The following is a 16,146-nucleotide window of genomic DNA, read 5'->3' as shown; positions in this document are numbered from 1 at the left end:
TTCAAAGCGGCAGCGCTGCATGGAGCCCTGTGTCGGGGGGGAGTCCCCAGCTGACTCCGGGCTCCACGTGGCGCTGCCACTTTGAAATGCCATGGGGAGCATGGGGCCACTGAGGGACTGCCCCACTGGCCCCATGTTCCCCACTGCACTTTAACCTTTCAAGTGTAGCAGAGGTGCCCTATCAACTAACCCAAAATTTAAGATCATTATGGCAGGCCAGACTTAAAATTTACAATCTTAATGTTGATATTTTTTTTACTTTTGCCCTATCTTGCTATTTCCATTATTTTAACTATAAATCTGTTGCACATAATAAAATAATTAAAAATGTGGAAAATATAGTATGACACTATGAAGAGTTGTCAGTGAAGATATTGCTTAATCTTCACATAGAAACTAAGCTAATTATTGCCAACATGTAGCGTTGTCAATTGAAAAGTATTTGAGATATGTAGAGCTTGATTCTGATCTCATGTACACAATTGTAAATCCTGAACAATTCCAGTGGAGATACATCAGACATAAAATGGGTGTAAACCGATTTCTGACCCACCTGCTGCTGGCCCCACCTCCTGCCCTGTCACCCCACAGGGCTTCCCAGCCCTCCCGGAAGCTTAGTTGAGCTGCAGGCCAACTCCTTGCTCCCCCCCGTCCCTGCAGCCCCACTAGGCCAGGGCCCTTTATTCTGGAGAGGCACAGTTTGTAGAGTTACAACCTGTATTTGAAATCAGGATCAGGCCAACAAGCTTTTCACACAACCTAATTTTGCTACTTTTTGATGATATTAAACTTGACTCCCATTTTACTAGAGAGAGAAGTTTTGGTATTCTGTGTCTTCTGTAGACTTTTCTACATCTGTTTGAACTTTATTTGGGACTGATAGCCATGTAATTTGTCTTTGAAATGATCTTTTTAACAGAATGGACAGGATAATAAAAACATACAGAAAAGATTTTAATTTGCTGTTTGCCTTTTTTACGTAGTAAGCTGGGCTTTCCTATCTCTTGATATATTAAGTATAATGTTAACTTTTTGTTTAACTTAAATAAGAAAATAGGTTTGTATACAAAATGTGTATTCTGTCTTTCAGGTCTGGCTTCATGCACCATATGAGCTTCATCTTTCTTTATTTGAGCATTTCATTGAACTTCTCACAGAGTCCAGGTATGATTTGATACTGACTTATAGGTTAACAAATTACACAGCTACACAAAGTTCTTATTGTTTATTCAATCTTTTCTCTCTTTCAGTGAAGCCTCAAAGAATGCTAAATTAATGAGGGAGTTCCAGCTAATCCCCAAATTGTTGCTGACTCTTCGAGATACGTCTTTGTCCCAGCCCACAATTGCTGCAATTAGTAATGTGCTGAGCTTTTTGCTTCAGGGATTCCCCAGCAGCAATGACCTGCTCAGGTAGCACATACATTTACTGACTCATTTTTAAGATACTGGTGCTTTTGCAGTAAACCTGCTGATATTAATTATTCTAGGATTTCTCAAGTAAAGATGTAATCATATATATAGTAGCCCAGTGTCTGAGAGTCTGTAACACCAAAATGCTGGCTGTTCCCTCTGGGGGGCGCTGTTGCCTGAAATGCTGGATGTTCCCTCTGGGCGGCGCTGTTGCTGAAATGCTAGCTGTTCCCTCTGAGTGGCCTGTGCTGCATGGGGAGTGCGGAGCCCAAATGGCCGCCTGCTTCCCTGTGGCGGCCCGGCTGAGCGGCGCAGAAGTCAGCCGAGTGCCACAGTGAGAGGTGAAGGGGAGTGGGGCGGTGACGTGCGGCGTGACAGTGGCTCCAAGCCCCACCCCCTAGCCGTGAACGTCACAACCCTGCCCCCCTTTGCCTCCCGCCATGGCACTCGGCTGACTTCTGTGCTGCTCAGCCGGGCCATTGCGTGGGAGCAAGTGGCGCAAGCGATTGTTTGGGATCCGCGCCCCCCCCGCCCCCCCCAATGCAGCACGGGGAGTGCAGAGCCCAAATGGCCATTTGGGATCCGCAGTCCCCCGAGTGAAAGGCAGGAAGGGGAGGAGAAGTGAAATAGAGAGACAGAGAGAGAGGCAGGAGGCGGAGGAGAGCTGAGAGAGAGAGAGAGAGGAGGAGGCAGGAGGAGGAGGAGGGGGGAGAGAGAGAGAGAGAGAGAGACACGGAGCGAGAGACCGGAGGCTCAGGAGAGAAGACCGACGTGGAGGAGAGACCTGAAAATCCGGTCTTCTGACGGGCTAATTGGCTAGTCATATATATAGTAGCCCAGTGTCTGTGAGTCTGTAACGCCGACATGCTGGCTATTCCCTCTGGGAGGCGCTGCTTCTTCCCCCGCGAGAGACCGGAGGCTCAGGAGGGAAGACGGACATGGAGGAGAGACCTGAAAATCCTGTCTGATGACAGGCTAATTGGCTAGTGTATGGAATAATTCCAGTAGAATGGCAGATCCAATCACAGAAAACAGTTTAAAGCTAGTACATTGACTTGTATCTTAAGTCTAAATCAAAACAGAACTAAATGATATTCTGAATGTTTTCCAGTATATAGAGCAGCAATGGAGGAACACAATGGTCTAATTCCACAAGTACAAGGACAGATTATGAAACTTTCTTGGATCTGTGTCTCATTTCTACTTAATTTGAGGCATTATTTCAGAACCTATAGAGTGATCATACTGACACCATTAAAATGCAGCATTTGCCAACATATATCACTCTTCTCTGAGAGACTTACTTCTATCTATCAGGTCAAATTATTTTATAAGCTGAAGTTTGCCACTTGTACATTATGATTAGAGCCCTGTGTGGATACAAAATTGGTATGCGCATCTGAATCTGCAGAAATGATCCACAGATGACTGTGTCCCCGTATGTGTATGCAGATTCCCATGGAAAACCAGAAATTTGCATGGTTCAGGATCCAGAATTTGCATCCATATCTGCAAAATGAGCCACGGATATCTGCATCCACATCTGCAGATGTGGTTACCAGTGCATATAAAATCCATGGATTAGTAGGATCAGATACCTTGTCTGGCTCCCTTTTCACTATAAAGGGCAGAATTTATTCAGATTCTATAAGGAATAGCTTTCATTTTATTACTAAATCAACAAGTTGCAAGTTATAATATTTGGTTCCCTGTTCCTACAACTGTCATGACTGTCAGCTTTCCCTGCACTTCCGACAGCAGCCAGAATATTGGTGGCATTTCTTAGCATGTTGCCACAATCGAGAGCTCTATGGTAAGTGATGACTTTTATCACAGTGACTAGACATCAGAACAAGAATAGAAAGAGAGGAAGAAAATAAGATTAAATTAAAAGAAATGGTTTTATATTACTCTGCAATATATAGGTAGGTATATCTTGGATTAATTATAGTGATACATGAAGTAGCTTACTTTGACCAATTTCCATATGAATCCTGTGACAGGGATAGTCGCTTTCCTCCAACGAGCTGTCACTTTTCCCCTTTTCTAACATGACATATGTGTTCGACTATTTTTATGCTTATGGAATGAAAAGATTGATTATCAGCTATCGCAGCTATTAAGTTGCAAATGCTTTGGAGGATGGGGTCATTATTCAAAATGATTTGGACAAACTAGAGAAGTGGTCTGAGGTAAATAGGATGAAGTTTAATGAGGACAAATGCAAAGTACTCCGCTTAGGAAGGAACAATCAGTTTCACACATACAGAATGAGAAGTGACTTCTAGGAAAGAGTACTGCAGAAAGGGATCTAAGGCTCATAGTGGACCACAAGCTAAATAGGACACTGTTGCAAAAAAGAAAACATTATGCTGGATGGATTAACAGGAGTGTTCTGAGCAAGACACACAAAGTAATTCTGCTCTATTGTGTGCTGATTAGGCAGCAATTGGAATATTGTGTCCGGTTCTGGGCACCACGTTTCAAGAAAAATATGGAGAAATTGGAGAAGGTCCAGAGAAGAACAACAAAAATGATTAAAGGAGGGAGAAAAATTGTTCTCCTTGGCCTCTGACGATAGAACAAAAAGCAATGGGCTTAAACTACAGCAAGGGGGGTTTCTGTTGGACATTAGGAAAAATTTCCTAACTGTCAGGGTGGTAAGCACTGGAATGAATTGTCCAGGGAGGTTGTGGAATCTCCATCACTGGAGATATTTAAGAGCAGGTTGGATAGACATCTGTCAGGGATGATCTAGATTGTGGTTGGTTCTGCCATGAGGGCAGGGGGACTGGACTTGATGATTTCTCAAGGTCCCTTCCAGTTCTTGTGGTCTATGATTCTATGATAACATTCACCGGTACCAGTTAATATTTTATTATAATTTTAAAAGGTGATTTTTATAAGGTACACCATCTTGGGGAATGCATAGTCATTGAACAGTGGTTGTCCCCTATATCTTCTAACATTCCTTTGGTCTGGATCTATAGGTATTTTTAAATTTCCTCTCATTTTCAATGTCTTTTACCTAGTATATTTAAAAGATTTGAGGGGTAGCTGTGTTAGTCTGTAAATGAAAAAAATTAAAAAAGAATTAATGGTCCTGCAACAACACAGAGACTAACAAAAAATGTAGATGCTATCATGAGTTTTGTGGGCACGACCCACTTCTTCAGATGAATGCAACAAGGAGTCCAGGGTACAAATAAATAGCAGAGAAAGAGAGGGGATGGGGAGGAAAGGAGAAGAAAAAAAATAGGAAAAGAAAAAAATATCTTGTCAATTAGCATGTCTTTGCTAAATGAGGCTAATCAAGTGGGCTGTAAGTGCCTGGTGCTTAGCTTTTGATGTCATTAGGGTGTGCACTGTAGCAGCCCACCCAGTACAGGGCTTTGTTCAAACCTTGATTACAGGTATCAAATTTGTAAATGAAAGCAAGTTCCGCAATTTCTCTGTCTAGCTTTTTTTTTAAATTACTTTGCAAGAGTATAATCGCTTTTAGATCCATTAGTTAAAATGTTCCCAAACAGGCTTCTGTGCGTTACCATTTTGAATATCTGATTTGTATCCACTAATCCAGGGATTCTCAAACTTTGTGATCCCGTGATCCCCCCTCTAAGTTGCTCGCGATCCCCCGGGGCATCAGGTCCCACAGTTTGAGACATGTGGCATTAATCCTTTGTCGTAGAGACAGTCCAGTTTGGCCAATATACATGGCAGTGGGACATTGGTGGCACTTCATGGCATAGATCACATTAGTGCAGTGGTCTCCAAACTTTTTAACCACAAGATCACTTTTTCAATTTAACTGCAATGTAAGATGTACCTCAAACCCAAATACCCTTACGCCGCTTCCTTCCCAACCCTTCTTTGGCTACGTCTACATTGCACAGTTATTCCGGAATAGTTATTCCGAAATAGTACCTCTACTGCAGGGAAGGCTCAAAATTAATCTGAGGCAGGCTTCCCTAATGTAGATGTGCTATCTCTATTTTCAACTTATTCATAAATCATCTGGAGAAAGGGGTAAGCAGTGAGGTGGTAAAGTTTGTGGATGATAGCAAACTGTTTAGGATAGTCAAGACAGAAGCAGACTTTGAGGGACTCCAAAAGGTATCACCAAACTGAGTGATTGGGCAACAAAATGGCAAATTAAATTTAATGTGGATAAGTGTAAAGTAATTCACATCAGGAAAAATAACCCCAACTATACGTACAGAATGATGGGGGCTAATTTGGCTACAACAAATCAGGAAAGAGATCTTGGAGTTATCGTGGATAGTTCTCTGAAAACTTTCACACAGTGTGCAGCGGTGGTCAAAAAGGCAAATAGGATGCTAGGAATTATTAAGAAAGGGATAGAAAATAAGACCCAGAATATCTTACTGCCCCTGTATAAAACTATGGTACGCCCACATCTTGAATACTGTGTACAGATGTGGTCTCCTCACCTCAAAAAAGATATTTTGGCCTTGGAAAGGGTTCAGAAAAGGGCAACTAAAATGATTAGGGGTTTGGAACGGGTCCCATATGAAGAGAGGTTAAAGCGACTGGGACTTTTCAGTTTAGAAAAGAGGAGACTGAGGGGGGATATGATAGAGGTCTATAAAATCATGAGTGGTGTGGAGAGGGCGGATAAAGAAAAGTTATTTATTAGTTCCCATAATAGAAGAACTAGAGGACACCAAATGAAATTAATGGGTAGCAGGTTTAAAACTAATAAAAGTTCTTCTCACAGCGTGTAGTCAACCTGTGGAACTCCTTGCCAGAGGAGGCTGTGAAGGCTAGAATTATAACAGTTTAAAGAAAAGCTAGATAATTTCATGGAGATTAGGTCTACAAAACGCTATTAGCCAGGGGATAGAAATGGTGTCCCTGGCCTCTGTTTGTTAGAGGCTGGAGAAGGATGGCAGGAGACAAATCTCTTGATCATTGTCTTCGGTCCACCCTCTCTGGGGCACCTGGTGCTGGCCACTGTTGGCAGACAGGATACTGGGCTGGATGGAACTTTGGTCTGACCTAGTACGGCCTTTCTTATGTTCTTATGTTATGTTCTTATATGTTCTGTTTAGAGCTCCAGGAGGAATAATTTAGAATGGCCCTGGTGAGGGACTATTTCAAAATAGCCGTTTCGGAATAAGCGTTATTCTTTGTAGAATGAGGTTTACAGAAGTCGAAATAAGCTGTTCATTATTTTGAAATAATAACGGAATTGCTGTGTAGACACTCTCATATTATTTTAGAATAATGGCCGTTATTCTGAAATAACTTTGTTGTGTAGAAACACCCTTTGAGGCCCTGCTCCTGCTTCACCACTTCTCCAAGGCCTCACCTTTGGAGCTCTGTACTGGGTGGGCTGCTACATTTCACACCCTAATGACATCAAAAGCTAAGTACCGGGCACTTACAGCCCACTCTGTTAGCCTCATTTAGCACAGACACTCTAATTGACAAGATTTTTTGTCTTTTCCTATTTTTTTTCCTTCTGTTCATCTCCATCTCCTCTTTCTCTGCTATTTATTTGTACCCTGGACTCCTTGTTGTATTAATCTGAAGAAATGGTCTGTGCCCATGAAATTTCATGATACCATCCACATTTTTTGTTAGCCTCTTAGGTGCTGCAGGACCATTTGGTGTTTAAGTTTTAGCTAGTAAGTAAGTACACTAGCAAGCTGAGAGGGTCAAAGTGACTGGATTCCAGTTTGCATATGACCAACAATCCTAGATTGAGGCAAACTTTGTTTTTACAAGTGATAGGATAAACATTTTTAGTATATTTTCCTTTATCTAGTAGCATTGTTCTGTTCAATATGAATTACTGACAGATTAAACATTTCAGAGGGGTAGCCTAGTTAGTCTGTAACAAGGAAAACTTAAACAACAAATAGTCTTAAAGACTTAATAGTTAAAAGAGGCTGATCAGAACCATTAGTTTGCATTAGGAAAGGAAAAGTACTAACATCAGATTCTACACAGATATCAAGAACTATTGGCACCTTCATTGTTTGGTTGATTGATAATGCCAACTGATGTCAAGATTTAAACCATTAGCATGAGAGTTAAACTTAAGAATGAAGTGAAGTTCCAGTCCTTCTCTGTGTATTTGGCTTGTGGAATTGGTCTGAAACAAAATAGCAACTTGGAAATCCCTTAATGAGTGTCCAAGGAGATGAAAGCGTTCCCCAGCAGGTTTTTGTGTGTTGCCTTTTCGGCAGATTAAAGTCTAGCTGTCACAGAAATACACATTGTAATTCTCTATCCATAAAGGTTTGGACAGGTCATCTCTTCTACTTTGCCTACATTTGCAGTCTGTGAGAAGTTTGTAGTCATGGAGATAAACAATGAAGAAAAGCTTGATACTGGTAAGTAGCTTTCAGTGCTTGAGAAAAATCATTGGGAACACAGTCTGTGTGGTTAAATACACTTAAATTGTTGTAAATGATGATCTCTACATTTTAATTCTAGTGTACCTGTCTCCAGCTTATATAGTTTTAAATGTTGTGTGCAAAGCAAGCAGTGCAAAAATAATACCTGTTTGTATCTGCTTTCATTTTGTTTCCTGTCACTTAACATTATGGGCTTTTTTTCTATTTTCTTCCACTTCTTCAAAACAGCTTGGCATCTCAATCTCTTAAGTGAGAGAGGGTTGAGTAATGCTGTGTCCCCTCCAAATGTGGCATTTCATTCACTGAATAAAAGGAAATGAATGCATTAATTACTAGTATGGTCTGATTATTTTTATGCGGAAAATATAATTGTCTGTCTCCTCTGCAAATAAACACTTTGTTAGATACTTTTAAAAATATTTTTCATTGAAAACCACTGACATAAGAAATTCCATTGAAGCTCCTGTCACAAAGTTAAAACAGGAAAATGAAGCCGCTATATAGTTCTGGCATCTTAAGCTTCCTCCTGTCTGAAAGTTCCAAGATCTTCTCGATATGTCATTAGTAACTATGGGTACGTCTAGACTACAGGCTTTTGTCGACAGAAGTTTTGTCGACAGATACTGTCGACAAAACTTCTGTCGACAAAGAGCGTCTACACTACATTCAGTTCTGTCGACAAAGCAAGCTGCTTTGTCGACATGGTAGTGTAGATGCAAAGGACAGTTTACATGCAATAACACTTTCTGTCGACAGAAACTCTGTCGACAGAAGGCGTTATGCCTCGTAAAATGAGGTTTACCAGCGTCGACAAAACTGCTGAGTTCTGTCGACGTTATGTCGACAGAACTCAGCGGTAGTGTGGACGCAGGTATAGTTTTGTCGACAAAAGTCCACTTTTGTCGACAAAACCCTGTAGGCTAGACACACCCTATAATTGAAAGCTGCTATTACAATAGTAGAATTGAGGTGGTGTTGACCTTTCAGTTGAGGAGGTATTAGGGAATATGTATTGTACTTCTATGTTTGAATTTTGTTTTTCTTTTCCTTTATTTAAAGGAATTTGCCTGTAGTATTTCAGAAGATCCTTTGTTTAGCATTACAGGAATCTTTTGTGTATTATGTGAGATGGTACCAGGGCATGTTTCTCTTCCTTGTTTCTAACTACTGAATTGCAGTAAAAGAGAAGTAAATATGTGAATATCTTCCTAGCATTATTTGTAAAGTAGGCGTTTGCAGTAGCTGCCATGGGAATGCTACACAATTTATTGAATGGGGAGATAATTTGGGAGATAATCAATCAGTGAGTAAGTGAACAAGCTGAATTCCCTCTAAACTGTGCAGGTTCATGGTCGCACAGCAGGAGCTGCCATGGTCAGGGAGAGGCGCCCCTCCTCCAGTTTGGCCGGGAGTTGCCCCAGCTAGGGAGAGGAATCCCTTCCTCAGCCCATCCTTGCCAGACTTGCCACAGCGGGAGAGAGATGTCTCATCCTGGCCCTGAACTGCTGCAATGAGAGAGGGCTGGGGAGTGTCCTCTTTCCCTGCCATAGCCCTGGGACACCCTGCACCCTAAATCCTCATCCCTGGCCCCAACGCAGAATTTGAACTCTCTTCCAGAACCCACACACACATACTCAAACCCTTTACCCCAACCCTGAGCCCCTCTTACACTCCAAATCTCTCAGCCCCACCCCTGCCACACATCACATCCCTATTTGTGCATAGGAACATAAAACATTATTGAGAACAGTGACCAGAAGGTCCGTTATTAAGGTTTGGTCCATTCACACAAAGTGCTTGGGAAACACCTGATTGGCCGTGGATTACTCCCCCTCTTTCTCCGTCTTTTACCAAATAGATAAGTACAATAGCGAGCTGAGTGGATTCAAGTGACTATTCTGGTTTGCATATCAGTTGGCCAACAATTTTAGATTGAGGCAGGTTTTGTCCGCATATGCCTATCTGTGGATCTCTATGCACCCAACCTGTTTTTTGTCTGTGTCCAAGTGCACAGATCACGAGCTGGAGTGAAGGAAAAATACAGTAGAAAGAAAGAAACATCCTGCATCTTCCATAGTATCAATATTCCACATTAAAGGTTTCTGTGTTTGGGGGGGTATTTTTTACACTTTAGATTGAAAACTCCTTTGTCTGTATAGCACCATGCATGTTGATGGATCTGTAGGACTAACAGTCCTTTAAGAATTTTAAACAGGTTGAACCTCCCTTGTCTAGAGCTCTTGGGACCTAAGTGGTCCCGAACCACAGAGTTTGCCAAACAAGGGACAGTCAAGGCTCCCTACCCAGGTGTAGGCTCTGCTCCCAGCTGGGGCTGCGCTCCCTATCACCTGCCACTGCCTCCAGCCCCTCACTCTGCCAGTCCTGGCTGGGGCTGTATCCCCGCTCCACAACAGACCCAGACAGGGGCCAGCCCCGTTACCTCCAACCCTGGTCAGGGCTGCACCCCCACCTGGCGCCAGTCCGGACTGTGCGCATAGCTACTGGCCCCACTGATTCCAGCCCCAGCTGGGGCTGTACTCCTCCGCTGCACTAGCCCCAATCGAGGCTGTGTTTCACACTGTGCTAGCCCTGGCTAGAGCTGCGCTCCCCATCTTACCACCCATTTCTGCAGGACTCCTTCCTAAACAGTCGTTTCCCATTTTGTATGCATGCGATTGATTGTTCCTTCCTAAGGAGTACAAGTTGTACCTCTCTAAACCAGGACTCTCTGGTCTGGTAACATCTAAGGTCTGGCAGAACCACAGAGCCCAGATATAGGAAGGTGGCAGGGCAGGAGTACAGCAAGGGGGGACGAAGACTTGGCCAGGAGCTACTGCTGGCCTTGCTACTGCCCAATCATTGGGGCCAGAACTCCCTGCTGCGCCACTCACGCCTCTCACATGAGATTCCTGGCCGAGGCTCCAGCCCCCCCTTGCTGCACTCCTGCCCTGCAGAAATGGATTGAGGGGTCATAATGGGTCACAAGCTAAATATGAGCCTACAGTGTAACACTCTTGAAAAGAAAGCAAGCATCATTTTGGGATGTATTAGCAGCAGTGCTATAAGCAAGACACGGGAAGTAATTTTTCTGTTCCATTCCATGCTGTTTAGGCCTCAAATGGACTATTGTGTCCAGTTCTGGGCAACACATTTCAGGGAAGGTGAACAAATTGGAAAAAGTCTGGGGAAGAGCAACAACAACAATTAAAGGTCTAGAAAACATGACCTATGAGCAGGGCTGGATTAACTCTCTTGAGAGCGCAGGACTTGTACGTTTTGAGAAGCCGACTAGGCTCTGGGATGGAGCCAAAAACAAGGAGGTCTGAGAGTGAGAGGGTTCTGTGGGTTGAGGTAGAAAGAGGGTGATGGCTCCAACTGGGGAGTGTAGACTGTGGTGAGGTTTGGATGAGGCATTTGCGGTGTAGGAGGGGGTTCCAGTCTGGGGCTAAGGGGATTGGAGTGTAGGAGGGGCTCTTGGCTGGAGGAGGTGGGGGTCTGGTATGAGAGGGTGCTCAGGCCACGGCAGAGGGTTGAAGTGTGAGGTGCTTACCCAGGGCAGCTCCCATTTGGTGTGTGTTTGGGGAAGTAAGTTGCTCAGCTTTGCTCATGGGGACTTGTGCTTGACTGGAGGCACTGCCTTCCCTCCACAGCTCCCAATGGCGGCAATTCCTAGCCAGTGGGGTCTGCAGGGTGTAAAGTTTGTAGGCAAGGGCAGCACAGGAATGGAGTCACCCCGATGCTGGCTGCAATGCGGCTCCAGCCCCACAGAGAGAATGGCAGCGCGTGCAACCACCTGCTCCCCTTCCTGCCAGCCAGGGCTGGACCCAATGCAGGGACTTCACTATATGCAACCAAGAGTCCCAGGCTAAGGGGGCATTGCAAAAAGATCTTCACTTTTGGCAGCCAGGAAATATTTTTGTGGGGACCCCCATTACCCAGGTACCCTGGGCTACACCCCGAAAGCCCCTTTCTTAATCGAGCCCTGTCTACGAGGGAAGATTGAAAAAAACTGGGTTGGTGCATTTCAGGAAAGAGAAGATAAAGTGGGAACATCAAAATGGTTTTCAAGCAACTAAAAGATTATTAAAAGGAGGAGGGAGAAACATTATTGTCCTTGAAATCTGAGGATAAGACAAGAAGCAATGGGGCAAGCATTAACTTGCAGCAAGGGAGATTTAGGTTGGCCATTAGGAAAAACTTCCTAACTGCCAGTTTCTTAGGAAGGTTGTGGAATCTCCCTCACTGTAGATTAAGAGCAGGTTGGACAAACGTTTGTCAGGAATGATCTAGATAATACTTAATCCTGACGTGAGTGAGACTAGACTAGATAAGTTCTCAAGGTCTCTTCCAGTTCTGTGAATCTGTATATCATTAACTGTATTTTGTTCTATTCTGTCATTCAGCCTGTATTTAATTACTGGTTTTATTATTTTAGACTGTACTTGCTTAGAAATCTTAAAAGCTGTATGCTTCATCTTTCACTTAATTGCCGTATTTTATGTTTAGGAACAGAGGATGATTTTGGAGGCCTTGTTTCTGCTAATCTAATTCTTCTGCGGAACAGACTTTTAGATATCCTTCTCAAACTTTTGTACACATCTAAAGAAAAATCAAGTGTTAACTTACAGTAAGTACAAATACTGGAGAGGAAAAAGTGACTAGCGGTAGGTTTCATTTAGCATAACATAAAGCGGAAGAAAGTCTGCTGAACCATACTCTGGTCACTAGTTATACTGGCGCATAGAGTGCTTGATGTATTTTTGTGGATTTCATAACACTTTGCCTTTTATACAATACATATTTGACCTCAAACATAATCTGGGTATTCAACAATTTTGGATGTTCTAGTATATCCCAAATATGTAAAATATATATATTCTACATTTTTTTCTAAGAATTTCCATCTGACTGTGCATGGCACAAAGATTTGATGCTTTTTGGTTTTTAATAACATCTGTATAACTGGATAACCTGTAAATGATTTGCTTAAGTATTATTATCTAGTTGTAATTTATAGACACTGATTTCCTGTTTAGCCTTCCAATCTTCACATCTCAGTTTTTAGAGTAATCTTCGAGCCAGTTACAATAGTCTCAATGACTATATTTTCGTTCCTTCCTCCCATTGAACCAAATAGTGACAATTCTGTAGTAGTTACTGCGAAAGGAATCTGACGGAGAATTCCTTCTTCAGTAGCAGGTAGCACTTACCAGAGAAACCAGTCTATGCTTAGATTGATTTTAATTTTTTCTGATGTCTTGTCCGAATTTGTAGTTACTGGAAACTTTGGTTCTTGCCAGGCTATGCATAGTAAGGAATCTTTAAATATTTTACTTTTTTTTTAAATTAGGGCATGTGAAGAACTGGTCAGAACCCTGGGATTTGATTGGATTATGATGTTTATGGAAGAACATCTGCACTCCACCACAGTAACTGCAGCCATGAGAATTCTTGTGGTCCTGCTAAGTAATCAGCCTATACTTCTCAAGTTTAAAGAAGGCCTCAGCGGTGGAGGCTGGCTTGATCAAACAGATTCTGTGTTGACGAATAAGATTGGCACTGTGTTAGGTATGAGCTTTCAATTACAATGATTTAAGGATGTATCTTTCAATATTTTTATTATCTAAGAATTGTATGATGATATTACAACTTTTTTACAACAGAGTGTATATCAAATAGTTTTCAGTAGTAAAAAGCTTATCACCTGTATAGATTCACCCTCAGAGATCCCTTTGTAGGAGTGAGTACTCATTAGTTTTGTAATGGTTCTAATGATTGGGAGCAACTTAATGTTTCACTGCCATTTTCCTTTAATGTTATAATATGATTGTCTGAATTCCATACCCTGAAAATGTTTGTAGGACAATAGTACTTTAAATTATACTTTTAATCAGAAATTGAAAACAGGCAAGTTATAGATAATCTTTTTATTGCAATAACTGAAGGGGCCAAAAAACAACGCAAGTGTTCAAGAATCAGTCTTGTCATCAGGCCATGAGAGACCATAATCATGTGGGATAAAGAAGACACTCAATGGTTTCAGTTCCATAGCTGTCCTGCTGAATAATCAAATTATAAGTGTTGTCTGTTGACTTCAACCTGTGGAATGTATTTTCTTCTTAATTAAAGAGGGGCGGATATTGAATCTTTAACAAAAACAAAAAATTCTTGTTAGACATTGGGTTTAGTAGGAGGTAACAAAAGCAAATAGTTTTTTAAAAAAATCTGATTAAAAAATCCCTTTCCCTCTTATTCATCATTCAGTGTCTTGACTAATGATGCCTTTATTCACTGGTTCTCTAGTCAAAGAATTTTCCAGATTAGACAAGACCTGAATTTCTAATGTAAAAATCAGTATTATATGTGGTTAACAATTTTGTTTAGACCTTCTATAATGAAGCAAAAAGGGCAGAAAGTATTTTTCCCTTATGCTTCTCCTCCCCAGAGAAGGAAAATCAAAAGGTATGTCTCTACCTAGAGTAGGAGTTGCAGTTCACAGCTTGAGGGGAAATACTCATCATATATTTGGTTGAACATTGAAAATGGAATGTAACCATGCCAGCTCAAACAGAGTAGGGGCTTGTTGCCTGAAATACGTACCTAGGATCTTGGACGAATAACAAGATCAGAACAGCTAGACCATCCCACGGCTTGAGGTGCTGCTGCTACCCTTAGTATGTAGCTTGTTAGCTCAATCAGAACTGCTACAAATATTTCACCTCAAGCTGGGAATTATCCCTACAGCCTGAAATAGAGAGAAACTATGTCTCTACCAAAAAATGTACATCTGTTCTGTCTGATGTAATCTGTCATGTCTTCTTGTAATTATGAAGTCTGAATTGGTATCGTTCGTGTGTGTGTGTGTGTGTGTTTGTATGTATGTATTCATTCAGCATGGCTCTTCTTTCTCCCAACCTCATAAAGAGTAAGTTTCTCAAACAGTTACTCATTTTAAGGTGTGATTCAGAGAGCATTGAAGTGAAATGGGACTCTTTCCACTAACTTCAGTAGGTTTGGGATCAGGCCCTTACTTTGTCAGTCCTAACAGAATTGTATCATTTCTGTATCCTGCAGTCATTTCACTGTATAATAAAATGTCTTATTTTGCACTAAAGAACTTCTGCTCATAATTTTTTTAATGAAGAAAGATAAAATGTTTATTGAAAAAGTATTTTTAAAACAATTAATTTATAGTGCTTTCTCTTCTAGATAAAAGATGGAATATAAATTTTGTGCTTTTTAGTGAAATATAAAACCCAGGTCATTTCTCTTTGTAAACCCCCACAAACTTTTTCACACTACCTTGCTATTCCTTGAAAAAATAATAGCACTGAGTCTCTATGTTTATAGTTATTTCCATAATATTTCCCTCTGGATAATAAACTAGAAAAACAGTTAAACTTTCAGTTGTTAATAAAAATTAATGAAGTAGGAGAAAATTCTGAAAAATAGTTTGTGAAATTATGTTGTGAGCATTTTTTTAGCATTCATGCTATAATTATAATTTGTTTTATTTCTAAGATATGAATGTTAGACATAATTTGTATTTGCATTTTTTCCCTTAGAGTTTCAGAACTGTTGATGCTTTAGAACAGTGTTTCTCAAACTGTGCTCTGCAGAGCCCCAGGGCTCCGCGAGACTTCTCCAGGGGCTCCGTGAGGTTGACAAGCTGGAAACATCGATAGGTACAACACATACAATCAATGGAGGGGCTCCACATAAATTTTTACTCATGTAAAGGGCTCCAGAGCCCAAAAAGTTTGAGAACCGCTGCTTTAGATCATTGACAATTGTTGTTCATTTAGTATTTATTCTAAATAAGTAGGAAGCCAACTATATAGTAAAAAGTTTTCAATTAGTCAGAAGTTCTGGGAACATTACAAATAGAGACCAAAATTAAAAAGAAGTTGGGGGAGGTGGGATTGTATTTTTTGGTTTTAAGTTGTTTCAAAGTTGTTACCTAGCCACAGTTATAGCAATATTTAAAGTTGTTGCTGTTTCAAAACTTTTAAAAATAGTGGCACGGTAAGTGATGTGTGAAATTATCTTTTCTGAACATCTTCATAATTTTTATTTTAATACAAAAATTCAGATTTCTGATAAAATAGGATATGAAACCATTCACTAAAAGGGTCACATTTGTGCATTTCACATGAGTTAGTAGAGAGCATTTCATTACCATTTGATGACTATTTGATAGACTATCGTAGAATGATTTTGTCTCTAGTGAACAAAAATTTACCTTAGAAACAAATTGTCAAAGCTAGTTTTATACAAATATAATGTCAGCAGAAAGGCCAAGTATCTCAGTAGTCATGGAGGCTGAACTAGCATCTCATTGTTCTTCT

General features: G+C 41.1%; 1 protein-coding gene across 9 annotated transcripts in view; it reads left to right on the top strand.

The window, feature by feature from the left end:
* WDFY3 (WD repeat and FYVE domain containing 3) overlaps positions 1-16,146 on the top strand; it is a 372,301-nt gene that overhangs the window by 244,029 nt on the left and 112,126 nt on the right. For all 9 annotated transcript variants that reach the window (XM_075929522.1, XM_075929521.1, XM_075929523.1 and 6 more), the window contains 5 exons: positions 1,091-1,164; positions 1,251-1,412; positions 7,680-7,774; positions 12,305-12,425; positions 13,149-13,366. In XM_075929522.1, coding sequence (XP_075785637.1) covers positions 1,091-1,164; positions 1,251-1,412; positions 7,680-7,774; positions 12,305-12,425; positions 13,149-13,366 — 670 coding nt within the window. The remainder of the gene's footprint in view (positions 1-1,090; positions 1,165-1,250; positions 1,413-7,679; positions 7,775-12,304; positions 12,426-13,148; positions 13,367-16,146) is intronic.

Source organism: Pelodiscus sinensis, chromosome 5 (assembly GCF_049634645.1).
Source record: "Pelodiscus sinensis isolate JC-2024 chromosome 5, ASM4963464v1, whole genome shotgun sequence".
Lineage (NCBI taxonomy): Eukaryota > Metazoa > Chordata > Testudines > Trionychidae > Pelodiscus > Pelodiscus sinensis.
The sequence above is the reverse complement of the archived record's forward strand: the minus strand, read 5'-3'. Positions and strand labels throughout refer to the sequence as shown.